General features: G+C 46.0%; 1 protein-coding gene across 1 annotated transcript; it reads left to right on the top strand.

Annotated features, from left to right (window-relative positions):
• The first annotated feature begins 2743 nt into the window (after window positions 1-2743).
• On the top strand, window positions 2744-9890 carry LOC119300455 (WAT1-related protein At1g44800-like). The gene is made up of 6 exons (XM_037577406.1): window positions 2744-2996; window positions 8222-8234; window positions 8456-8569; window positions 8663-8903; window positions 9344-9495; window positions 9668-9890. Exons 1-6 carry the CDS (start codon window positions 2819-2821, stop codon window positions 9888-9890), a joined length of 921 nt encoding a protein of 306 aa, XP_037433303.1. The 5' UTR covers window positions 2744-2818.
• The last annotated feature ends 17161 nt before the right edge of the window (window positions 9891-27051 follow it).

A 27051-nucleotide genomic window follows, 5' to 3' on the forward strand; every position in this document is an offset into this window, starting at 1 on the left:
CTTCTTCGGCGGCATGGCGGTCGACTGGGAGTGGAGCAGGAGGAGATTGGCGGGAGGAATGGAGAATGAGAGGAAAGCCAATGGGGGAAAGCGGGAGGAAACGGCGGGGAAAGGGCCTCCTCGGGCGCTTGGGTTCGGCTCGAGGAGACGGCTGTTGTTTCGGCCTAAACCGACGCTAAATGAGATCCTGAGGGTGCGACTGGGCCGATTTTCGGCCGTCGGCGCTTAAAAAATGCCCTGAGGGGACTGAGGGAGGCTGTTGGGGACGCGGCCGGAGATGCTCTTCTATTGATATATGGTTCGTGTGTGCCTATGGATGGATGGCATGTTGTGTTTGCCTGTTGCCGCCATGTCACTAGCATGTACTCCTAAAAAAAGATTGTTTACACCACGAAAGACTATTTCTTTACAGAGGGAGTAGTCTCCAGGCAAGTTTAGCTTGACAGACCATTTGTCTTCTTTCCTGGTGGCCGAAGAAGCTACTGAGTTTGGCGGTGGGAACTGTAAGCATATCAAATCTGATATGTATACCACGCACATATGTTACCAGGATCTATTTCACGAGTCTTCCATGACAACAACACAACCTTGGCGCCCGCCTTATAAGTAGTATGGAGGGTCATCACATCTTTAGGGAATCAAGGGGAAGTAGTGGCTACTGGCTAGGGCTACACCCCGGTCGAAAACATAGCAAAACATTTAAAAAAAATATCTCTGTATTTTTTACATCCCAGGAGCTCTGTAGCTCTGTATTCTTCACAAAGCTGATCGGATGTCATTTGGGAATCAAACTTTGCAAAGACCTGCAGCATTTGTTCATAATCATTGTCACAAAGTTAGACAATATGGTCTACAAGTAACACTTAAGGCCGCAACAACGAAAATTACGCTAGTAAATTAGAACTAATTGGATACACTAGCACCACCTCATGATCAGAAATTACAATATGCATGATCTTTGCATTTATATTGATCTGTTATGTTCTTCCCTGCTGGACCAATATATGGTTTGTGTTTGTCTATGGCGTGTTTGCCCGTTGTGTTCACCGCGTCGCCAGCATTGTTCTGTTACTTCTGTACTGTGTTTAGCTAGATAGGTTGTTTATCTTCTTTCTTGATAGACAAAGAAGCTATAATGGGTTTGTAGGCGTGGGAATCGTAAGCATATCAAATCTGATATGCCACACATATTTTCCCAGGATCTTTTTTAAAAAATCAATAAAAATATGCAGCAAAGTCCAGCTATTTCTCTCAAAAAAAATCCAGGATCTCACTAGCCTTCTTTTCGAAACGGAGGCAAAAAATTTGCCTCATCTCATTAATAAAGAAAAAGGGTAACAAGTTGCCCGGTTAATTAATAAAGACCCGGGCGAAAACCGCTACGACACGCCCACAAGAAAGGGCACCCCGATCGACTTGGCACCGACGAGACCACACACACCATCGAGAAGAGGACACCGCCGAGGTTGCCTACAATGTCATCGTCATCACCTCTTCCCGAGCAGACGACTCCGACTTCGCCGTTGACGACCCATCAAGACCCCTTCGAACAAGTGACACACGAGAACCTCGCCGGCCAAGGGCAACACCAGCCGACTTGGCCACCCACACGAAGACACACACGCTGGAGAGAAGAAACACAAAGCCGAGGTTTTCACCAGGTGTCATAGTCATCACTCCTCCACGAGCCACCGATTCCAACTTTACCATCGAACTTCCACAAACGAAGTCCTCATCGCAACAGACGCCGGTACCCATGTCGGCCCATGCCAAACAGTCAACCCTCGCGTAGCAACAGGCACCTCCGACTCTGATGAGGAGCTCCGGAGAGGAGACGCGCAAGACCCGCGCCGAAGAAGATCTTCACCATCGGACCGCTCCTTCCAGATCATCGTACGCCGCTCAAATCAAGAGGCTCAAAAAGCATAGCAGCCCCGACTTCACAACAAGCGAAGACCAAGATGAAGATACTCGGACACGCCGGAGCCAAGCCCACTAACAAGGTCTTGCCACTACCAGACCATCGCTCACCAACGTCTTCGTTGCCACACAACCCGTCACACGGACCTCTCGCATCGCCGGCCACCTACCGTGATGCCGTGCAAGTCCAGCCCCGGGATCTCACTAGCCTTTCATGACAACAACCTTGCATGTTTCTCATGTGGTTATTTACCAGTATGGGTTTAGCTCACGATGTCTTTGGAAGTCCTCCGCCGAACGAGTAGTATTTCACCACGAAAGGCTTACAAGGAAATTCCACTAGTATCCTACAGACTACCCCCTCCAATCCAAATTAAGATTTAGTACTAAAGTTGTGTCAATTAATTTGGATTGGAGGGAGTACATGATAGAGGTTTAGCTCATTACTCGAATGAAACCAAGTCTACAACAAAAGACTAGGAATTACTTTATTTATTAATTGGAGGCATGTAGCTAACAGAGCAGGCCCTAAATCTGAAAGATTACAAAGTTGAAGGTATAGCTAATTAGATGCAAACACAAGCTCTCTGTATAGCTAACAGAGCATGCACCGCCCACCCATATTCAAATATTTATTTTTTAGAGATTGAGGAATAACTACTATATATCCCTCAAATATAAAGAGAAAAATTAGAGAGTGGAGACATCTTGCAAACACAAGTTCTCTGTACATGCACGCCACTAGCTCACACATAAAGAATGACAAGCACTTGGTGAGTTGTTAGAGCCAGCACTCATCTCCCCTCCCTCCCCGTAGCTTTGCCATTCCCTCCTTGTCACTTTGCTCAAAGGCTATCTCTATTCTCCAATTCTCCACCACGTACGTCCAGGGACAGTAATGGGGGGCTCGACGAACGTGAAGGAATGGTGGCCTGCCATCTTCATGTTGTTGATCCAAATTTTCACGACAGGGTTAATGTTGCTCACGAAGGTGGTGGTGGACAGTGGATCACTTGCTTGGACCTTGCTCACGTACCGCTTCTTCCTTGGCGCCATCTTGGCCATCAAACAACATTGTTACATGCGTGACAAGGAGGCAGCAGCACCAGATCATCTTAGGTAGTTGGTAGAGTTGGTTAGCTAGGATCTATCTTTATCTTCCCTTTGTAATCTTATCTCTACCTAGCTTCCTTTCTAAGATGTAATCTAAACTGTATGCGCTATCAGGGTGGTGCGCCCCTGCCTATAAACACGTACGGCGTCCCCTCGAATTGAGGTACGACGCTTTTGCCTTCGCACATGGTAATCAGAGCCCTTCTCTTCCACGTCTAAACCCTAGAACTCTATCCAGTGCAACTATGTCATCTTCCTCTTCCTCTGGTGCCTCCCAGGCTGGTCCCAACGGCCAAGTCACGGAGAGGTTCTCCTGCACCAACTACGTCCTCTGGCGCGCGCAGATCATGCCGCAGCTGAGGGGCGTGGGTGTCTTCGGCTACGTCGACGACACGACACCGGAGCCGGCCAAGATCCTCCACACCAAGGACAAAGATGGGAAGGAATCCTCTGAGCCGAATCCCCTCCACTCCATCTGGGTTCGAGAGGACCAGCAGGTGCTCGGGTACCTGCTGAACAACCTCACCAAGGAGGTGCTCGTGCAGGTGACCGCGATCACCACGGCGCGCGAGCTCTGGGTGGCGCTGTCGGGGATGTTCTCCTCGCAGTCGCTCAGTCGCGTAAACAACATCAGAACCTCTCTGGTGAACGCCCAGAAGGGCAACAAGACCGTCGCCACCTACTTTGCTGAGATGCGGGGCTTCGCCGATGAGCTGGCCGCCGCCGGGAAACCTCTCCGGGATGATGAACTCATCTCCTACATCATGCATGGCCTCGACATGGACTACCAGCCACTCGTCTCCGCCCTCAACGCCTGCATCACCCCGGTATCCCTCGATGAGCTTTTTTCAATGCTTAGCAACTTTGATCAGAGGGTGGCGCAATACCAGGGATTAGGCGGCTTCAAGTCGTCAGCTAACGTCGCGACGCGCGGGCACGGCGGCTACGCTCGTCACTGTGGTCCTCTTCACTCCAAGGGCAAGCAAGGGAGCGGCGGCAACAACAGCGGGTCCAACTCCAGCAACGGACGGCCCAACTACACCAACACCAGGGGCCGTCGCGGCAGTTCTTCCAGGTCGCACCCGGACGCGGTGCGCTGCCAAATCTGCGGCAAACCGGGCCACACGGTGAGGGACTGCTGGTACCGGTTCGATGAGGTGAGGCCTCCTGTGAAGATGAGGAAAAGGTTACTGCTGCTGTTGACGGTTCATATGGCATCGATACCAATTGGTATCTTGACAGCGGCGCAACGAACCATCTTACCGGTGAACTGGAAAAGGTGACACTCAAGGAGAAGTATCACGGCAAGGACCAGATCCACACCGCAAGTGGTGCAGGTATGAGGATATGTCACATTGGTCATTTAGTTTTTCGTACCACACGTCGAAAATTTCATCTTAGGAAAATTTTGCATGTCCCTAGCACTGACAAGAACCTTCTATCTGTCCCTCGAATCACCCTTGATAATCATGTTTATATTGAATTTCATCCCTTCTTCTTTTTGATCAAGGATCAGGTCATGAGGAAAACTCTCTATCAAGGTAGATGTGTTCAAGGCCTTTACCCGTTGATTCCGGAGCTTCGAAGATACAATAAACAAGCTTGTGGTGCTATCAAGCTTTCGACCACACGATGGCACGACCATTTAGGGCATGCTTCATTTTCCTTAGTTGATTGTTTACTTAAAAAGAATAAGCTCCCGTTTGTTGGTGACCGCAATGTTGAAACCATTTGTGATTCTTGTCAGAAAGCAAAAAGTCATCAACTTCCTTATCCTGTTTCCACTAGTGTTTCTACTCAACCATTGCAATTAATTTTTTCCGATGTATGGGGTCCTGCTCCAAGCTCTGTTGGTAGACACACGTACTACGTCAGTTTCATTGATGACTATAGCAAGTTCTCTTGGCTCTACCTTCTTAAAAAGAGGTCAGAAGTTTTTCAGGTCTTTAAAAACTTTCAAGCTCTTGTAGAAAGACAGTTTGATCGAAAGATTCTTGCTGTCCAATCCGACTGGGGTGGGGAGTACGAAAAACTAAACTCCTTTTTCCAAACACTAGGAATTTCCCACCATGTGTCATGCCCTCACGCTCACCAACAAAATGGGTCCGCAGAACGTAAGCATAGTCACATTGTTGAGGTTGGCCTTGCTCTCTTGGCCGGAGCTTCTATGCCCTTAAAATTTTGGGACGAAGCATTCCTCACTGCTGTACACATCATAAACATGCTTCCTAGTCGGGTTATCAACAATGAAACTCCCTTAGAAAGGCTTCTCCACACAAAACCAGATTATAAATCTCTTCGTGTTTTTGGATGCGCTTGTTGGCCGAATCTTCGCCCCTACAACACTCGCAAGCTTATGTTTCGCTCCAAAAAGTGTGCATTTCTTGGGTACAGTGCTCAGCATAAAGGAGTAAAATGTCTTGATGTCTCTACTGGTCGTGTCTACATCTCTAGAGATGTTGTTTTTGACGAGACAAAATTTCCTTCTGCTGATCTCCACCCTAATGTCGGCGCCTTACTTCGCAAGGAGATACTTCTCCTACCACCTCATATCTCCGGTCATGATCAAGGAGGACACGATAACTGTGATGATCATTTGTTGACTAATCCTCCTAACCATATGCATGAGCCTTGTGATGACACAGGAGATCATAGCGGCGAAAACAGCGAAGAAAATGGTGCAAACAGTGAAGAAAACAGCGCAACAGTCCATCCATATCGTATGTGTCATGGCGCAGCGGCAGGTGGATCAGCCTCGGGATCTGACGCGTCAGCCGCGGTAGGAATATCTGCCCCGGGATCCGGAGCGACAGGCGCGACAACGCGCAGTGCTGCGACAGCGGCGCCCGTCTCCGCGTCGGCCACGCGGCCAGCTGCGGCTGGCAGCAGCGGCTCCATCAGCCCGCGTGAACCAGCAGCTGCCACGTGTCAGGCTACCGCTGGCCCGATCGGCTCATGCTTCAGGAGCCAGCCGGCTGTCTACAAGCGGCGCGACGCGGTTCGATTGGCTGGCGCAGGACCGGACGCACCAGGCACCGTTTCCGGTCGGACGAGATCTTCTGCGCCGGATTCGCCTTCCCCACAACAGCCAGCTGCCACAGAAGATTAGCCAGCAGCGGACCCCGCCGAAACTGCTGGCGCAGGCGGATCTGCCTCGGATCAGGCACAAATTCCATCCCCTGATTCTGCCATGGGATTCTCTGTGGCGCAAAACAATGTTGCTGCACAGCAGCGCCGTACACGACTGCAATCAGGGGTAACTAAGCCAATTAATTACAAGCACATAACCAAATATGGTATGATCTGTTCTACAGGTGAACCAGGTGAGCCCACCACACTTGAGGAGGCTCTTGGTGATGAGAAGTGGAGAAAAGCAATGCATGAGGAGTATGTACGTGGCACTACAGAAAAATAAAACATGGCATTTGGTTCCTCCAAACCAAGGTAAAAATCTTATTGACTGCAAGTGGGTCTTTAGGATCAAAAGGAAGTCTGATGGAACAGTTGATCGTTACAAGGCAAGGCTAGTTGCTAAAGGCTTTAAGCAACGGTATGGCATAGACTATGAGGACACCTTTAATCCAGTTGTAAAAGATGCCACCATCCGTCTTGTTTTGTCTATTGTTGTTTCCAGGGGATGGAGTCTTCGACAATTATACGTACAGAACGTGTTTCTTCATGGTGTTCTGGAAGAGGAGGTTTATATGAAACAACCTCCTGGGTTTGAAAGCAAACATGCATGCTCTCATATATGCAAGCTTGATAAAGCGCTGTATGGATTGAAACAGGCTCCTAGGGCATGGTATTCTCGTCTCAGTAAAAAGATGCAAATGCTTGGTTTTGTTCCTTCAAAGTCGGATACTTCACTGTTCATTTACAATAAGTCCAATACATCAATATTTGTTCTTATATATGTTAATGATATTATTGTCGCAAGTTCATCTGATGAGGCAATAACAGGATTATTGAAGGACTTAAGTACTGAGTTTGCTCTAAAGGACCTTGGTGATTTGCACTATTTCTTAGGTATTGAAGTAAAGAAGCACAAGGATGGACTTCATCTCTCCCAAGAAAAATATGCAAGTGATTTGGTAAGAAAAGCTGGGCTGCAAGGTTGTAAACCTACTACTACTCCTTTGTCTAGTACAGAAAAATTGTCTCTCACAGAAGGAACACCTTTGAGTTCAGAAGACAACACCAGGTACAGAAGTCTTGTGGGTGCACTTCAATACTTAACACTCACCCGACCTGACATTTCTTTTGCTGTCAACAAAGTGTGTCAATTCCTTCATGCACCAACCACAGTTCATTTGACTACTGCAAAACATATAGTCAGATATGTGAAAGATACTTTGAGCATTGGTCTTAATTTTAGCAAGTCATACTCTACTCTTATTAGTGCATTCTCTGACTCAGATTGGGCAGGATGTTTGAATGGTAGACGGTCTACTGGTAGCTTTGCAGTATTTCTTGGACCTAACCTGATTTCTTGGTGTGCCAGAAAGCAAGCCACTATTTCCAGGTCCAGTACAGAGGCAGAATACAAGGCACTGGCCAATGCTACAGCAGAAATTATATAGGTTCAATCCATCCTTAAGGAGCTCGGTGTGAAAACTGCTCAGGCTCCATGTCTGTGGTGTGATAACTTGGGTGCAACCTATCTCTCAGCAAATCTCGTTTTTCATGCAAGAACAAAACATATTGAGATAGATTTTCATTTTGTCAGAGAGAGAGTTGCTAATAAACTCCTAGACATTCGGTTCATACATTCCCAGGACCAGATTGCAGATGGGTTTACAAAAGCCTTGCCTATACGAAGCTTTGAGACTTTCAGATATAATCTCAACTTAATGAAGTTGTTATTAAGGGAGGGTGTCAAACAACATTGTTACGTGCGTGACAAGGAGGCAGCCGCACCAGATCATCTTAGGTAGTTGGTAGAGTTGGTTAGCTAGGATCTATCTTTATCTTCCCTTTGTAATCTTATCTCTACCAAGCTTCCTCTCCAAGATGTAATCTAAACTGTATGCGCTATCAGGGAGGTGTGCCCCTGCCTACAAACACGTACGGCGTCCCCTCAAGTTGAGGTATGACGCTTTCGCCTTCGCACAATTCTAATTAACTACTGTTATTTTAGCATATTTTTCTCCTTCTCATGGTTGTCATATGACAGGGAACATTTGGCAAGTAATTATCAAAATGTGTCGTGATATAGAAACATTTTGCAAATGATTATCTATTTACTTACCCTCATCACCTCATGTAGAGGGAGGTTTAAGGAGCTTACACTGAAGGTGTTCATATGGATTTTCACCAGTGCACTTGTGGGGTTAGTCATTTCGTTCACATCATCTCAGTTCGGCAATGGTTCTGATAAATATATACGCACAAAGTAGTGGTGATTGTTGCTTTCACCTTCCAGATTCACAATTCCTGGTTTCACCTACATTGGCCTCGGAGACACATCGCTAGGATACGCGGTAAACTTCTATAACATCATACCGATTGTCGCCTTCATCCTCGCGGTCCTTTTCTGGTAAACAAGATGGAAATATAATCACAAACGCCTACTAGGAATATTGAGGCCATAGAGGAAGGAACTGCAACAACTGACTGTTTTTTTTCTCAGGAAGGAACCACTAGACATGAGGATCCTGGTGGGGAACATCAAGGTCGTCGGAACCCTGGTCGGTGTTGGAGGAACGCTGGTGATCAGCCTGTACAAGGGCAAGGTGCTGCACCTTTGGCCCACAAATATCATCGGCTACCACCCAAAGCAAGTCGGAGCTGCTTTTGGTCACCACCATGTGCGTGGAACCATCTTGCTCATCACCAGCAGCCTCAGCCTCACTGTTTGGTACACAGTACAGGTATATAACAAACATATAAGCAACAACCCACTATTGCAAAGTCTCAAATAAATAGTATTGCCTATATATCATTAATTTTGTACATGTATTTCATGCAAAATTCAACTACTCCTCCGAGGGAGTATTATATTTTTTTAATTCTTAAGCAAAGTGTGACCACTACAGCTTAATTATATATGAGTTTGTAATGAGCAGGCTCAGATGCTAAAAATGTTCCCATACAAGTACCGGTCCACTGTCGCTACATGCTTCATTGGGAGCATCCAAACGGCTGTCGTGGGGGTTGCCATGAACAGAGAGAAGGCAACATGGGTGCTCAAATGGAACATGAGCTTGCTCACCATTGTGTACTCGGTAAAACTATTCAGCTATTCCTTTAGTTGTGCATCAGTTCACTTTGTGGCTCTCAGTTGAAGGTCCTCATTTACATCTTGTTGCAGGCAATACTCAACATTACTGCCAAGTTTGTGATGATTTCGTGGGTCATCACGCAGCGTGGGCCAACCTATCTGGCCATGTTTTGCGCCGTGACGGTGTTCTTCACTACTATTCTCGACTCGTTGCTTCTCGGCCATGATCTGTCCGTTGGGAGGTTTGCTTACCACTTCTCTCCATCCTATGTTAATAAGTGCTGATTTTGGCTAACGTTTTTAAGACTGTAGGTATATACCAAAATATGCATCGCCAATTACTAACATTATTTTCTTAAAAATTGTTGCTGAGTTTCCTTGCAATTCATAATCGATCTGTTTACATGCATGCAATGTTCTAGGCATGTTCATGATTCTAGTTGGGCTCTATCTTTTCCTTTGGGGAAAGAGAAAAGAATCGGTACCTCCCAGTGAAGAAAATCCGAAGGAACAAATGTTGTTTCAGGGTGGAGACAAAAATGATAAAACACAAATGAATGAGCTACGGTTAAGGACAATCGAAGGCACGGGGAAACGAAGATTTATTTCGATGTTCACTCCCTTGGAGGGGAGATAGTCGCACCGTTGGAGAGGTGGGAATCCACAAAGGAAACCAACACCACATTGCATAAGAGAAACTCCAACGCGCCAACCTAAACGGACGCGCGCTTTGTCCGCTTTTTGTCCGTTTGGGTCGGCCGCCCGCTCGACGTCCGCCCTATTTTTGATTTAGGTCGGTCGTGTGCCCAATGCACGCGACCCATTTCATGTCCACGCATAAATTTTAAAAGGACCGCGGTCATAGATCATGTCAGCGGCCATGCCGGCGCCATGCGAACGGCCGGCATACAATGCCAGCCTCCAAAAAAGCCAGCACATGATATGTCTCCAACGTATTTATAATTTTTGATTGTTCCATGCTATTATATTATCTATTTTGGATGTTAATGGGCTTATTTATACACTTTTGTATTATTTTTGGGACTAACCTACTAACCCAACGCCCAGTGAAAATTGCTGTTTTTTTTTGCCTATTCCAGTGTTTCGTAGAAAAGGAATATCAAATGGAATCCAAACGGAATAAAACCTTCGGGATATTTATTTTTGGAACAAACGTGATCCAGGGGACTTGGAGTGGACGTCAAGCAACCAAGAGGAGGCCACGAGGCAGGGGAGCGCGCCCTCCACCCTCGTGGGCCCCTCATGGCCACACCGACCTACTTCCTCCTCCTATATATATACCCCAAAAACATCTAGGAGCACCACGAAACCCTAATTTCACCGCCGTAACCTTCTGTACCCAAGAGATCCCATGTTGGGGCCTTTTCCGGAGCTCCGCCGGAGGCGGAATCGATCACAGAGGGCCTCTACATCAACTCCATGGCCCCTCCGATGATGTGTGAGTAGTTTACTTTAGACCTTCGGGTCCATAGTTATTAGCTAGATTGTTTCTTCTCTCTCTTTGGATCTCAACACAATGTTCTCCTTGATCTTCTTGGAGATCTATTCGATGTAACTCTTTTTGCGGTGTGTTTGTCGAGATCCGATGAACTATGGGTTTATGATCAAGTTTACGTATGAACAATATTTGATTCTTCTCTGAAATCTTTTATGTATGATTGGTTATCTTTGCAAGTCTCTTCGAATTATCAGTTTGGTTTGGCCTACTAGATTGATCTTTATTGCAATGGGAGAAGTACTTAGCTTTGAGTTCAATCTTGCGGTGTCCTTTCCCAGTGACAGCAGGGGTAGCAAGGCACGTATTGTATTGTTGCCATCGAGGATAAAAAGATGGGGTTTATATCATATTGCTTGAGTTTATACCTCTACATCATGTCATCTGGCCTAATGTGTTACTCTGTTCTTATGAACTTAATACTCTAGATGCATGCTGGATATCGGTCGATGTGTGGAGTAATAGTAGTAGATGCAGAATCGTTTCGGTCTACTTGTCACGGACGTGATGCCTATATACATGATCATGCCTAGATATTCTCATAATTATGCACTTTTCTATCAATTGCTCGACAGTAATTTGTTCACCCACTGTAATACTCATGCTATCTTGAGAGAAGCCACTAGTGAAACCTATGGCCCCCGGGTCTATTCTCCTTTATATTAATCTCCCATTAACAAGCTATTTCTGGCACCGTTTATTTTGCAATCTTTACTTTCAATCTATATCATAAAAATACCAAAAATATTTATCTTATTATTATTATCTCTATCAGATCTCACTCTCGTAAGTGACCGTGAGGGGATTGACAACCCCTTTATCGCGTTGGTTGCGAGGTTCTTATTTGTTTGTGTAGGTACGAGGGACTTGCGTGTAGTCTACTACTGGATTGATACCTTGGTTTTGAAAAACCGAGGGAAATACTTACGCTACTTTGCTGCATCACCATTTCCTCTTCAAGGGAAAACCAATGCAGTGCTCAAGAGGTAGCAAGAAGGATTTCTGGCGCCGTTGCCAGGGAGATCTACATCAAGTCAAGACATGCCGAGTACCCATCACAAACTCTTATCCCCCGCATTACATTATTTGTCATTTGCCTCTCGTTTTCCTCTCCCCCACTTCACCCTTGCCGTTTTATCCACCCTCTTTTCCGATCGCCTCTTTTTGTTTGTCTCTTGCTTGCTTGTGTGTTGGATTGTTTGCCGCGATGGCTTTACCAAAAAGTGTTGATCCTCACCTTAGAAGGTTGGAAGAAATTGAAAACAACGTCAGAAGTTTTATGTCCTTGCAATTTGAGCATAATAATTTCTTCAGAAACGAGCTAGAAGAACAAAAAAGTTTTATGGGGTACATGAATAAAGAGCTCGATGATATATCTAAAGAATTTTATGGTCTGAAATCTCAGTTCGTTCATCTTGAAAACTTAATAGCCCAAATCTCGGATAAGCAGGCCACCTTAGTTAATAAGATGACCGGCAAACCAGAAGAATTTGATGATAATAAGGATGCAGATCTAAAAGTGATTGATGTGTCCCCTATTAAATCTTTGTTTTGTAATATGAATCTTGATAATGATGGGACTGGAGATGAGTGAACTTTAGGTAAAAGGCGTCCCAATGATTCGAAGTTTTTAGATCTTGATGCAAAAATTAATAAAAGCGGGATTGGAGAGGTCAGAACTTTACATAGCAATGAACCCACTATTTTGGATTTCAAGGAATTTAATTATGATAATTGTTATTTAATAGATTTTATTTCCATGTTGCAATCCCTGCTAAATTCTCCGCATGCTTATAGTCAAAATAAAGCTTTTACTAAACATATCGTTGATGCTTTAATGCAATCTTATGAAGAAAAGCTTGAAATGGAAGTTTCTATCCCTAGGAAACTTTATGATGAGTGGGAACCTACTATTAAAATTAAAATTAAAGATCATGAGTGCTATGCTTTATGTGATTTGGGTGCTAGTGTTTCCACGATTCCAAAAACTTTGTGTGATGTGTTAGGTTTCCGTGAATTTGATGATTGTTCTTTAAACTTGCACCTTGTGGATTCCACTGTTAAGAAACCTATGGGAAGAATTAATGATGTTCTTATTGTTGAAAATAGGAATTATGTTCCCATAGATTTCATTGTTCTTGATATTGATTGCAATCCTTCATGTCCTATTATTCTTGGTAGACCTTTCCTTAGAACGATTGGTGCAATTATTGATATGAAAGAAGGAAATATTATATTCCAGTTTCCGTTAAGGAAAGGCGTGGAACACTTTCCTAGAAAGAAAATTAAATTACCTTATGAATCTATTATGAAAGCCACTTATGGATTGCATACCAAAGATGATAATACCTAGATCTATTCTTGCTTTTATGCCTAGCTAGGGGCTTTAAATGATCGCGCTTGTTGGGAGGCAACCCAATTTTATTTTTGTTTCTTGCTTTTTGGTTATGTTTAGTAATAAATAATTCATCTAGCCTCTGTTTAGATGTGGTTTTATGCTTTTAATTAGTGTTTGTGCCAAGTAAAACCTTTGGGAAGACTTGGGGAAAGTCTTTGCGATCTTGCTGTAAAAAATAGAAACTTTAGCGCTCACGAGATTTGCTGCCTTTTTTACTGGAGAGTGTGATTAAGTTGATTCTTTTTTAAGATGATTAATAGATAAATTCCTCACGTCTAGCAATTTATTTTATAATTTTTGGGGTTACAGAAGTATTCGAAACCTACAGATTACTATAGACTGTTCTGTTTTTGACAGATTCTGTTTTTCGTGTGTTATTTGCTTATTTTGATGAATCTATGGCTAGTATCGGAGGTTATGAACCATAGAGAAGTTGGAATATAGTAGGTTTAACACCAATATAAATTACAGTACCTAAAGTGGTGGTTTGTTTTCTTATACTAATGGAGCTCATGAGATTTTCTGTTTAAGTTTTGTGTTGTGAAGTTTTCAAGTTTTGGGTAAAGATTTGATGGATTATGGAACAAAGAGTGGCAAGAGCTTAAGCTTGGGGATTCCCAAGGCACCCCAAGGTAAAATTAAAGGACAACCAAAAGCCTAAGCTTGGGGATGCCCCGGAAGGCATCCCCTCTTTCGTCTTCTTCTATCGGTAACTTTACTTGAGGCTATATTTTTATTCACCACATGATATGTGTTTTGCTTGGAGCGTCTTGTATGATTTGAGTCTTTTCTTTTTAGTTTACCACAATCATCCTTTCTGTACACACATTTTGGGAGAGACTCCCATGAATTGAAATTTATTAGAATACTCTATGTGCTTCACTTATATCTTTTGAGCTAGATAATTTTGCTCTAGTGCTTCACTTATATCTTTTAGAGCACGGTGGTGGTTTTATTTTATAGAAATTATTGATCTCTCATGCTTCACTTATATCACTTTGAGAGTCCTTTAGAACAGCATGGTAATTTGCTTTGGTTATGAAACTAGTCCTAATATGATAGGCATCCAAGATGGGTATAATAAAAACTATCATAGAAAGTGCATTGAATACTATGAGAAGTTTGATACTTGATAATTTTTTTGAGATATAAATGTGGTGATATTAGAGTGTGCTAGTTGAGTAATTTTGAATTTTAGAAATACTTGTGTTGAAGTTTGCAAGTCCCGTAGCATGCAAGTATGGTAACCGTTGTGTAAAAAATTTGAAACATGAGGTGTTCTTTGATTGTCTTCCTTATGAGTGGCGGTCGGGGACGAGCGATGGTCTTTTCCTACCAATCTATCCCCCTAGGAGCATGCGCGTAGTGCTTGGTTTTTGATAACTTGTAGATTTTTGCAATAAGTATATGAGTTCCTTATGACTAATGTTGAGTCCATGGATTATACGCACTCTCACCCTTCCATCATTGCTAGCCTCTTCGGTACCATGCATTGCCCTTTCTCACCTTGAGAGTTGGTGCAAACTTCGCCGGTGCATCCAAACCCCGTGATATGATATGCTCTATCACACATAAACCTCCTTATATCTTCCTCAAAACAGCCACCATACCTACCTATTATGGCATTTCCATAGCCATTCCAAGATATATTGCCATGCAACTTTCCACTGTTTCATTCATGACACGCTTCATCATTGTCATATTGCTTTGCATGAACATGTAGTTGACATCGTATTTGTGGCAAAGCCACCATGCATAATTTATCATACATGTCACTCTTGATTCATTGCCCTTCCCCGTACACCGCCGGAGGCATTCATATAGAGTCATATTTTGTTCTAGTATCGAGTTGTAATCATTGAGTTGTAAATAAATAGAAGTCTGATGATCATCATTAATAGAGCATTTTCCCAAATATAAAAAAAGTCCAAAAAGGCCCAAAAAAGAAAAAAGAAAAAGAAATAAAAAGGGGCAATGCTACTATCCCTTTTTCCACACTTGTGCTTTAAAGTAGCACCATGATCTTTATGATAGAGAGTCTCTTGTTTTGTCACTTTCATATACTAGTGGGAATTTTTCATTATAGAACTTAGCTTGTATATTCCAACAATGGGCTTCCTCAAATGCCCTAGGTCTTCGTGAGCAAGCAAGTTGGATGCACTCCCACTTAGTTTCTTTGGTTGAGCTTTCATACATTTACAGCTCTAGTGCATCCGTTGCATGGCAATCCCTACTCCTCGCATTGACATCAATTGATGGGCATCTCCCTAGCCCGTTGATTAGCCTCGTCGATGTGAGACTTTCTCCTTTTTTTGTCTTCTCCACATAACCCCCTATCATTATTCTATTCTACCCATAGTGCTATATCCATGGCTCACACTCATGTATTGCGTGAAAGTTGAAAAAAGTTTGAGATTACTAAAGTATGAAAACAATTCCTTGGCTTGTCATCGGGGTTGTGCATGATGAGAGCATTATTGTGTGACAAAAATGGAGCATGACCAAACTATATGATTTTGTAGGAATGAACTTTCTTTTGCCATGTTATTTTGAGAAGACATGATTGCTTAGTTAGTATGCTTGAAGTATTATTATTTTTATGTCAATATTAAACTTTTGTCTTGAATCTCTTGGATCTGAACATTCATGCCACAATAAAGAAAATTACATTGAGAATTATGCTAGGTAACATTCCAAATCAAAAAATATGTTTTTATCATTTACCTACTCGAGGAAGAGCGGGAATTAAGCTTGGGGATGCCTGGTACGTCTCCAACGTATCTATAATTTTTTATTGTTCCGTGCTATTATATTATCTATTTTGGATGTTAAAGGGCTTATTTATACACTTATATATTATTTTTGGGACTAACCTACTAACCCAAGGCCCAGTGCAAATTGTTGTTTTTTCCTATTTCTGTGTTTCGCGGAAAAGGAATATCAAACAGAATCCAAACGGAATAAAACCTTCGAGAGAGTTATTTTTGGAACAAACGTGATCCAGGGGACTTGGAGTGGATGTCAAGCAACCAACGAGGAGGTCACGAGGCAGGGGGCGCGCCCTCCACCCTCGTGGGCCCCTCGTGGCTCCACCGACCTACTTCTTCCTCCTATATATATTCATATACCCCGAAAACATCCAGGAGCACCACGAAACCCTATTTCCACCACCGCAACCTTCTGTACCCAAGAGATCCCATATTGGGGCCTTTTCTGGAGCTCCGTCATAGGGGGAATCAATCACGGAGGGCCTCTACATCAACTCCATGGCCCCTCTGATGATGTGTGAGTAGTTTACTTCAGACCTTCGAGTCCATAGTTATTAGCTAGATGGCTTCTTCTCTCTCTTTGGATCTCAATACAATGTTCTCCTTGATCTTCTTGGAGATCTATTCGATGTAACTCTTTTTGCAGTGTGTTTGTCAAGATCCAACGAATTGTGGGTTTATGATGAAGTTTATGTACGAACAATATTTGATTCTTCTCTAAAATCTTTTATGTATGATTGGTTATCTTTGCAAGTCTCTTCGAATTATCAGTTTGGTTTGGCCTGCTAGATTGATCTTTCTTGCAATGGGAGAAGTGCTTAGCTTTCGGTTAAATCTTGTGGTGTCCTTTCCCAGTGACAGCAGGGGCAGCAAGGCACGTATTGTATTGTTGCCATCGATGATAAAAAGATAGGGTTTATATCATATTGCTTGAGTTTATCCCTCTACATCATGTCATCTTGCCTAATGCGTTACTCTGTTCTTATGAACTTAATACTCTAGATGCATGCTAGATAGCGGTCGATGTGTGGAGTAATAGTAGTAGATGCAGAATGATTTCGGTCTAGTTGTCGCGGACGTGATGCCTATATACATGATCATGCCTAGATATTCTCATAATTATGCACTTTTCTATCAATTTCTCGACAGTAATTTGTTCACCCACCGTAATACTCATGCTATCTTGAGAGAAGCCACTAGTGAAACCTATGGCCCCCGGGTCTATTCTCCTTTATATTAATCTCACATCAACAAGCTATTTCTGGCACCATTTATTTTGCAATCTTTACTTTCAATCTATATCATAAAAATACCAAAAATATTTATCTTATTATTATTATCTCTATCGGATCTCACTCTCGTAAGTGACCGTGAAGGGATTGACAATGCCCTTATCGCGTTGGTTGCGAGGTTCTTATTTGTTTGTGTAGGTATGAGGGACTTGCGTGTAGTCTCCTACAGGATTGATACCTTGGTTCTGAAAAACTGAGGGAAATACTTACGCTACTTTGCTGCATCACCCTTTCCTCTTCAAGTGAAAACCAACGCAGTGCTCAATAGGTAGCACCACACAGTTCATGCTGGCGCACTTGCCAGCGGTCGGCACACATGCCAGCACACAAAAAGGGGCGGGTATTCGACCAAGCCATCTCGGCCGTGGTCATGCCAGCAAACTTGTCGCCATACAAAAAAAGGATGATGCTCTCCACCATAGATCACTCGTCGTTGAACTTGAGCATGTCGGCCTGCATCTTCTCGAACCATGGCCTCTTACCCGGCGACACGATGTTCTAGTCCACCTTCATGATCTCCACCCCCATCATCATGCTAGCGAGCGCCACTTCTTTTGCCTTTGTCTTGGCATTGGCGGCCTCGATCTTGAGCATCTTGGCTTGCTTGTCCGCTTCCATCGCAAGCATCTTGGCTTGCTTCTCTCGAGGTCAAGCCTCCCCCTTTGGATCTCATGAAGGTGTTCATTTGATCTTCCTTATCTTGCCGGAACTTCTCCTCCCTTGTGTCCTTCTTGCTCATCATGCCCTCCACGGTTGCAAGCAAAGCAATCGACGCCACATCACGCTTGTCCTCCTTCTTGGAGTTGGTATTCCCCCACGGTCGTGGCTTTTCCCCCTCCCCCAAGCTGCTCCACGGCTTCCTTCCCCCCATGCGACATGAGGGTGGCATATTGCGCCTTGAACTACTCCTTCCCCTTGATGACCATCAACAATGGGAGATGTGGAAGGACTTGCCGTCATGTTGGACCTTGAATGCCTCCAAAGCTTGGAATGCCTACAAATGAATAGCATGCAAGCATATGGGCAAATGGACATGCAAGCATAAACGAAAACGTAAGCGGATACGAAGAGGGGCACATGTATACCATATCTTGCATGTCGATGCCGCTCACAGGGCGTGCCTTGATGGTCTCAAGGGTGGCACAAAACTTGTTGCACTCTTGTTCTATCACCCTCCATCACTTCGAGAGGGACACCCACCCATGCTTGCTTTGCATTTGGTATGGCGCAAACTTCTTACGTTCATGGTACTGGTTGAGGGAGTCCTGGATTAGGGGGTCTCCAGACAGCCGGACTATATCCTTTGGCCAGACTGTTGGACTATGAAGATACAAGATTGAAGACTTCGTCCCGTGTCCGGATGGGACTCTCCTTGACGTGGAAGGCAAGCTTGGCAATACGGATATGTAGATCTCCTCCCTTGTAACCGACTCTGTGTAACCCTAGCCCCCTCCGGTGTCTATATAAACCGGAGGGTTTAGTCTGTAGGACAACATACAATCATACCATAGGCTAGCTTCTAGGGTTTAGCCTCTACGATATCGTGGTAGATCAACTCTTGTAATACTCATATCATCAAGATCAATCAAGCAGGAAGTAGGGTATTACCTCCATCGAGAGGGCCCGAACCTGGGTAAACATCGTGTCCCCCGCCTCCTGTTACCATCTGCCTTAGACGCACAGTTCAGGACCCCCTACCCGAGATCCGCCGGTTTTGACACCGACATTGGTGTTTTCATTGAGAGTTCCACTGTATTGTCATCATAAGGAGGGATGGCTCGTCTCGTTGTCAAGAACAACATCACCTCTGGGGGAGCCCTCGCTGTAGGCCAAACTCTTCGACTAGGCGGCTTCGTCATGACCGACCGCTCGGCCGCTGCGCCGACGATGACTTCTTGGGTCATCGAAAATAGCCTCCACATCGGCTCTAAATTCACCGAGCAGATGGATCCAATAGAGCTCTCCTCTTTGAACGAGCTCTTGGATCGCATCACCGCTCTGGGAGTCGCTACGGACTATGATCGGATTGGGCTTAAACCCGACCAAAGGGAGATTAACTCTCCGCCGGTCACCATCAGATAGCAGTGGTGGAGGAGTAATGCGGCGATTATTCCTCTATCCTGAGGACGAACTATGTCCGGATTCCCGAGCTCTCCGAGCCGGATACCCGTCCATGCGAGGACATCGCCCTAACCCTGAACCTAGAATCAGGCAGCATGCCGAACCTATGGGGCAACATCCCGGAACCCAAACTTCCAAGATCGGAAACTCCCCCGCCCCTGGGTCTCAGATTGGGTCAAGGTCTGGACTTAAATTCACCCACCCACCCAGATATAAAAAATATTTCCCACATTAGGCAAGAGCCCCAAGAGACAGTGCATCACTATTGGGCCAGATTCCTCCTTGTAATGAACAAGGTCAAGGACTGTCGCGAGGAAGACGCAATTTCGTTCTTTTGCAACAATTGCATGGATAAGGGAATCCTCAACACCATAAGTCGCCGTGACATAGCACACTTCATTGACTTGGCGGCCATAGTACGATGGAAAGCGCCTGGAAAACCCAAACAAAATTTTGGGATAATCTGGCTCTGACAAAACCCCTAGTCCGAACTAAAAGGGTGCACTCTCATAAGTCGCCTGACTCAATTACAAAGAAGCAAAAGCCCACTACAGGGCGTGGAACTGTATTGGAGGGATGGCTTAACGGGCCCTACAAATTTCATAGTACAACGGATACCATACCAACACACAGCCTTAGAGCATGTTGGGTACTCCGGCAGGTGGCCAAGAGTGGTGAGGATCTCCTCATTCAAAACACCGCAGAGCACCATCCCGTGGATAACAATATAGTATTGACAGTCTTCGAGACCTTCGCCTCAAATAATAGGCGTAAGCGAGCACTCCGCAGCCTTGCCGAAGTCTGCCACGTGGCAGCAATAAATCCATGGAGCGACACGACTATCACCTTCAATGCCAGTGACGGACCTAAATTCCGAACAGCCCGAGCACCAGCCGCCTTGGTCCTCAGTCCAATTGTGGACGGCTTTCGGCTTACTAAAGTGCTCATGGACGGCGGCAGCGGATTAAACCTCATTTATGAGGAGACTCTTCAAAAAATGGAAATAGATAGAAACCGTATTGAGCAAAGCAGCACGACCTTCCGAGGAATCATCCCCGGTCGGGAGGCACGTTGCGCTGGGAAAATCACACTAGATGTGGTATTCGGCACTCCGGAGAATTACAGGTCCGAAGAAATCACATTCCAAGTGGCCCCGTTCAGTAGCAGATACCACGCCCTTCTAGGGTGGGAGGCATTCACGATCTTCCAAGCCATACCCCATTACATGTACATGAAGCTCAAAATGCCCGGGCCCAATGGAATCATCACTCTAGCTAGTGATCTGGACATAGCACTCCGCGCCGAGAACAAAACAGCCGCACTGGCCCTCGAGGCATTACCCGAAGCCCTTGCGGCGGAGGAATTAACTGCGTTGCGCTCCACAGTGGACAGGGATGACATGATACTCGACAAAGGATCCAAGTCCACCTCTTTTAAACCAGCGGGTGAAATAGTCAAATTCCAAGTCCATCCAAAGGACCCCACAAAAAAAGCATCCATCGGGGCACAGTTAAACCCCGTTGTAGACGCCGCACTACGGGAGTTCCTGCGCGAGAATTGGGACATATTCGCCTGGCATCCTTCAGACATGCCAGGAATCCCACGCAGGATGGCTGAGCATAGCCTTAACATTCTAAAGGGATTCAAGCCGGTCAAGCAGACTCTTCGGCGTTTTTCCGAACCTAAGCGACAAGCCATGGGAGAAGAGCTAGCCAAGTTACTGGAGGCCGGATTCATTAGAGAAATAAAACATGCGGACTGGCTAGCAAACCAGGTAATGGTACCAAAGAAGGACAAATCCTGGTGCCTATGCGTCGACTTCAAGGACCTTCATAAGGCTTGCCCAAAGGATCCCTTCCCCCTCCCTCGCATCGATCAAATTATCGACGCCATCGCAGGACACGACTCATTGTGCTTCCTCGACGCATACTCCGGTTACCACCAAATTAAGACGGAGGAGTCCGATCAAGCCGCAACGGCATTTATCACTCCATACGGCCCCTTCTGTTTTAACACAATGCCCTTCGGGCTCAAAAACACCGGCGCAACATATCAACGCATGATTCAGACATGTCTGGAAAAGCAGATCGGCAAAACAGTGGAGGCATACGTAGACGATGTGGTCGTTAAAACCAGACATGTCGACTTCTTAATAAACGACTTGAGGCTCATGTTCGACAATCTCTGAACATACGACATTAAGCTCAATCCAGAAAAATGCGTTTTCGGCGTACCCGCCGGAAAGCTCCTGGGCTTCATCGTCTCCAGTAGAGGAATTGAAGCAAATCCAGCTAAAATCCGAGCTCTGTCGCAGTTGGCTATCCCAACTGACCTCAAGCAAATCCAGAAGTTAATTGGATGTGTGGCGGCCTTAAGCCGATGTATCTCCCGATTAGGAGAAAAGTCACTCCCCCTTTATCGCCTTCTTCGACGCACCGAACACTTCGAGTGGACGGACGCAACCATGACCGGATTGGAAGAAATAAAATCCATCCTGGCCACCAACCCAATCTTGGCCGCGCCAAATGTCGGCAAACCAATGCTGTTATATATAGCGGCAACTCACCAAGTCGTAAGCGCAGTGCTCGTCGTCGAACGAGAGACGGACGGACATAAATTCCCACTTCAAAAGCCGGTATATTATGTATCCATTGTCCTCCTCACTCCATGCAAATCACGGTACCCACATTATCAAAAGATAGCATACACGGTATTCATGGCATCTCGGAAATTATGACACTACTTTCAAGAGTGTTCAATTATGATGGCCTCAGAAGTACCACTCAACGACATAATAAACAACCACGATGCCACGGGCCGGACTGCCAAATGGGCTATCGAGCTCCTCCCATTCTACATAACATATAGACCACGACAAGCCATTAAGTCGCAAGTACTGGCCGATTTCGTTGCCGAGTGGACAGAAGTCGAACTCCCTAAAGAGTACGGCGCGTACTCCAATTGGATCATGCACTTTGATGGATCTAAAATGCTGGCTGGTCTGGGGGCTGGCGTCGTCCTGACATCCCCCACCGGAGATACAGTCCAATACATACTCCATATACTATACACAGACTCCAACAACGCAGCCGAATACGAGGCCCTATTACATGGTCTTCGGATGGCAGTTTCCATGGGCATTCAATGCCTGGAGGTGCGTGGGGACTCGAACCTCACAATATCTTAAATAAATGGAGACTTCGATGCCAAGGATCCGAAAATGGTGGCATATCGCAACGTCGTCCTCAAAATGTCAGCTCGGTTCGAGGGGCTTGAATTCCACCATGTGGCTCCGGGAAACAATCAGGCGGCGGATATCCTCGCCCGTATCGGTGCTAAGCGCGATCCTGTCCCACCTAACATCTTCTTGGAAAGGCTGTTTAAGCCATCTGTGGTATGGGAAGGGGACACCGGTAACAATAGTACGGACCCGGCCACAACACCAGATATCGAACACTCTGACACAATCGGAGGCTCTGCCATCGAAATAACACCTTCAGCCCACGTGATAATGGCCGTCATCGCCCCGTGGACAGAACCATTCCTAGCCTACCTAACCGGGCAGGAACTACCCGAGGACCAAAATGAGGCACGCTGCATAGTGCGGCGATCTAAAGCCTACAAGGTCCACGAGGGAGAGCTTTATAAGAAAAGCACTACCGGAGTCCTTCAAAGGTGCATCTCCGAAGAGGAAGGGCGGAAGCTTTTGGCAGAAATCCATGCTAGACTCGGCGGCCACCACGCCGCAGCCCGGGCTCTTGTAAGCAAGGCCTTCCGTATAGGTTTCTATTGGCCGACGGCCTGAGCAGATGCACAGGATCTGGTCCAACATTGCGTCGGTTGCCAGCTTTTTGCAAACCAAAGCCACATGCCTCCTACCGCTCTCCAAACAATCCCCATTACTTGGCCCTTTGCGGTCTGGGGGCTTGATATGGTCGGACCCCTTAAAGGGGGAACCCATAAGAAAAAATACTTACTGGTCATGGTGGATAAATTAACCAAATGGATAGAAGCCAAACCCGTTAAAATGGTTGAATCCAGACCGGTGATAGACTTCATATCTGGGGTTGTACACCATTATGGCATACCCCATAGCATCATCACTGACAATGGCACAAACTTTACAGCCGACGAGGTAAAACTTTGGTGCAGCAACATGGGCATCAAACTCGGTTATGCTTCTGTCTATCACCCGCAAACTAACGGTCAAGTCGAGCGATCAAATGGTCTTATCATGAGCGGCATCAAACCCAGATTAGTGCGGTCCTTAAAGGAATCAAACATGCACTGGGTAGAGGAGCTCGACTCCATACTATGGGGGCTGCGGACCACGCCGAATCGCACTACCGGATACACACCGTTTTTTATGGTGTACGGCGCAGAGGCGGTTCTGCCTAACTCCATACTATGGGGGCTGTGGACCATGCCGAATCGCACTACCGGATACACACCGTTTTTATGGTGTACGGCGCAGAGGCGGTTCTGCCTTGCGACATAATTCATGACTCACCTCGAGTGCACATGTACGAAGAAAAAGAGGCCGAGCACGATCGGCAGGACAGTTTGGACGCCCTGGAGGAGGAGTGCAACGTGGCAAAAGCCCGTTCCACATTCTATCAGTAACAGGCTCAAAAGTATCAAAGCAGAGAAGTACGGGCCAAAACCTATAACGTTGGCGAACTAGTTCTACGCCTGTCGGAGAAGAAAAAGAACAAGCTCAAGCCCAAATGGGAAGGTCCCTTCATTATTGACCAAGTTTTGACTGGTGGAGCGTACCGTCTGCGGGATGCATCGGACAATCGACTCGAACCAAACCCATGGAACGCAGCCAAACTCCGAAGATTCTACGCCTAGCGCCGGACTCTATGTTCGTCTCCTTACCCCCGTCAATTTTTTGCATATCTGTTATCTGTCTTTTCTCTCTTCTTTTTTCTTCTCCTCAAGGCCTTAAAAGGCTAACTTGTGTCTTGACTACACAATCTTGACGCGCTAACCGCGCTCATTATACCTGGGGGCTTCTTATACAGAAGCTTAATATAACTATTTTTCTGGGCTTTATGCCCCACACATTTGTTATTCTTCCACATGTACCTTTTTCGCCATTATATGCATCGATATGACTTAACTTTTGGCCAAGTTGGGTTGCCTGGCTCTTGTATTTATGCCCTATGTTCCCGTTAATTCGGCTAGGGCATAAGGGGAGCACCTCTGCGATTGTTACTGCCAGGTCAGCCGGATGTGTACCTCAGACTGGGTGAAGCCGAAAGCTAGCGTTCTTAAGGGAATATTCGGTCGGTGAACAAAATATGACTTTTATTTATTTTGATACATGCCCCTAGATGTTTATAGCATGCGTGTCTTTTCGCAGTTCGGACATGCACATTAGGGCATGCGTACCCAGGGAAAGGAACCCTTAACAGAACTATTCTCCCTGGAAGATGTTTCTTACTATCCATGTAATGTAACATAGCTAGTTGGGTACTTGTCTGTTCAAGCACATATGACCCCTACGCCTGGTTTCCACGCATACCCCGGTTTTTACATAACCGAGCGGGTATTCGGATACACTCTGGACTATCGGGTCCAGAGGTCGAAGCAAAAAGGTCCGCCATGACAAATGATTTACAATCCGGCTAGGGACATTATATATGTCACTTAAAGTACACAGTCACTAAGACTGACTAAATTCTTCTTCTATACCATCCAACAGGTTGTCTAGCCTACAATCCTGTTGGGAATACTTTGAGGCTAATTCTACTTGGTCATACACCAAATTGACGGGGATCTCTTTCCCATTGGGCCCCATAGGTCCGACCTCGGCCATGTGGTTTGGGTCAGCTTTGGTATATCGCGTCTTCACCATGGCCCAGGCTTCCCATGCACCTTGTCGGCAGGCTGATATCTTCCATAATCGGAAGCGCCGCCGCGCTCCCCTGAGCTTCTCTATAAGCTCCCCCACGCCTCCTGGCAGGGAGGCGGATGGCCACAAGGCTTGGGCAATACCCTGCATCACCTGCCGAACTTGTTCGTGCAGTTGTGAGAGCTCTGGTAGAAGATCACCCGCAGTCCCGGGAATCTCCTCCACGGGACGACCCGTCAGCATACCTGCAGACATAACTCTATTATCCGGCTTCTTCACCGAACTCTTTCAAAAGTTCATTCAAGAACTTACTGAAAATGCTGCGTCGAAGCCACTTATTCTCCTTCACGGAGTCCACAAGCTGGGCTCGGACATCTTTTAGTTCCACGCCCAGCTGGATATTGGCGTCCTGGAGATTATTTTTCTCCTGCCTGACCCGCGTAAGCACGCGCTCGCCAGCATTTAGCTGTCGATTAGCACGTTGCCCATTCTGCGTCACGGCCTCCGGAGTCATCTGCAACATTTATTGTTAGATTTGCATGCATGCAGCATACTATCTGGTACCTGTCATTCTTTGCAATGGAAACAAGTGTTACCAGAGGAGGCCTTCTCGGACTCCTTCAACGCGGCAACCGCGGCCCGTAGTTGGGCTTTGCACTCTTCCAGCTCTTGAGACAATTGGGTATTCTTCTCTGTAAGAACCTACACAAATAATGATCCTTAAATCAGTTGTGTCAACTGTTTCAAGTCTCGGGGGCTACTGATATATATAATCGTCAGATTTTCTTACCCGTATATCCTTTACATACTGGTCCGTGGCTCTGGCAAGACCGTTTTGAGCAGCACAGATGTACGCGTCTCCTGAGTTGAAGGCATCGAACGCCTCTTGGGAGAAACAAGTGTCACGAAGTACGGCCCGGCGACACCTGTGATTCATGGCGCTCTCCACTTCGGAATTTGTAGCGAATAGTCTATCCGCATCCTCTGTAGGAGGAGCATCCGGCGTTCGCCCCGTGTTAGCTTCTGCCTCTATGTCCGGCCCTGGAGCCCGACTGGTGGAGGCGTGATCAGCAACCTCTCCGGATATAGTCCGGTGAGCGTTTTTCCTACTAGGAAACATGGACGTCATTATATTTTAAGAAAGACGACAACCACGGAGCGAGGTTCTGTATCATACCTCTGCGCCGGGTCTCAGTCCTGACCGCCTTCCTTTTTAGCCTACCCGGCTTCGGTGTCCCTTGTTGGTGAGTCACTGCGGGTTCGGCATGGCGTCCCGAGGGCCTTCCCTGTAAAATGCCATATGTGTACGGTAGGTGAAGTGCATAAAAGGGGATCCTTCTCAGAAGTTGGGACTCCGGTTTTTCGTACATGCGATGCAGGGAGTAGCCCAGGATAGTCGGCTATGATGGCCACCATGGCATCATCGCAGCTCAATTGATAGAATGTCCTGTCGATCAGCTCCACAAATATGTCTGGATACTCTTCGAGTCTGGGATCGAGGGCCCAGTCAGGGTCCTCCAGTTGTGGAGGTGGGCTGTTGACCTCCCTTATAGCTTTTCGCAGTTCCTGCCATGAAACAGCAAAGTGAGTATTTATGACGAAGAATGCGGGAAGGTTGGGAGTAAAAAGTGACAGCTCACCCAGCTTGGAGGGTTGTACATGGAGAATCCATCCCGTGGCTTAATACGGATGAACTCCTCTTCCACTCCCTTGAACAAATCGGACAGAATTTTTGCTAGAGCAGTAACTGAGTCCGGTCCCTTACGCCTGCAGCGGGTGGCATCATCTTTCCCGTTAAAGCGCCACATGGGGTGCCCTCGATATTGAAGTGGTTGCACCCCCC

Source organism: Triticum dicoccoides, chromosome 5A (assembly GCF_002162155.2).
Source record: "Triticum dicoccoides isolate Atlit2015 ecotype Zavitan chromosome 5A, WEW_v2.0, whole genome shotgun sequence".
NCBI classification, from domain to species: domain Eukaryota; kingdom Viridiplantae; phylum Streptophyta; class Magnoliopsida; order Poales; family Poaceae; genus Triticum; species Triticum dicoccoides.

Bases quoted from the DNA above. Each gene is read 5' to 3' on its own strand.
- LOC119300455 (XM_037577406.1), top strand. From the start codon at position 2,819: ATGGGGGGCTCGACGAACGTGAAGGAATGGTGGCCTGCCATCTTCATG. The intron at 8,904-9,343 runs GTATATAACAAA...ATCTTGTTGCAG, and splicing joins CTGTTTGGTACACAGTACAG to GCAATACTCAACATTACTGC. The intron at 9,496-9,667 runs GTTTGCTTACCA...ACATGCATGCAA, and splicing joins CATGATCTGTCCGTTGGGAG to TGTTCTAGGCATGTTCATGA.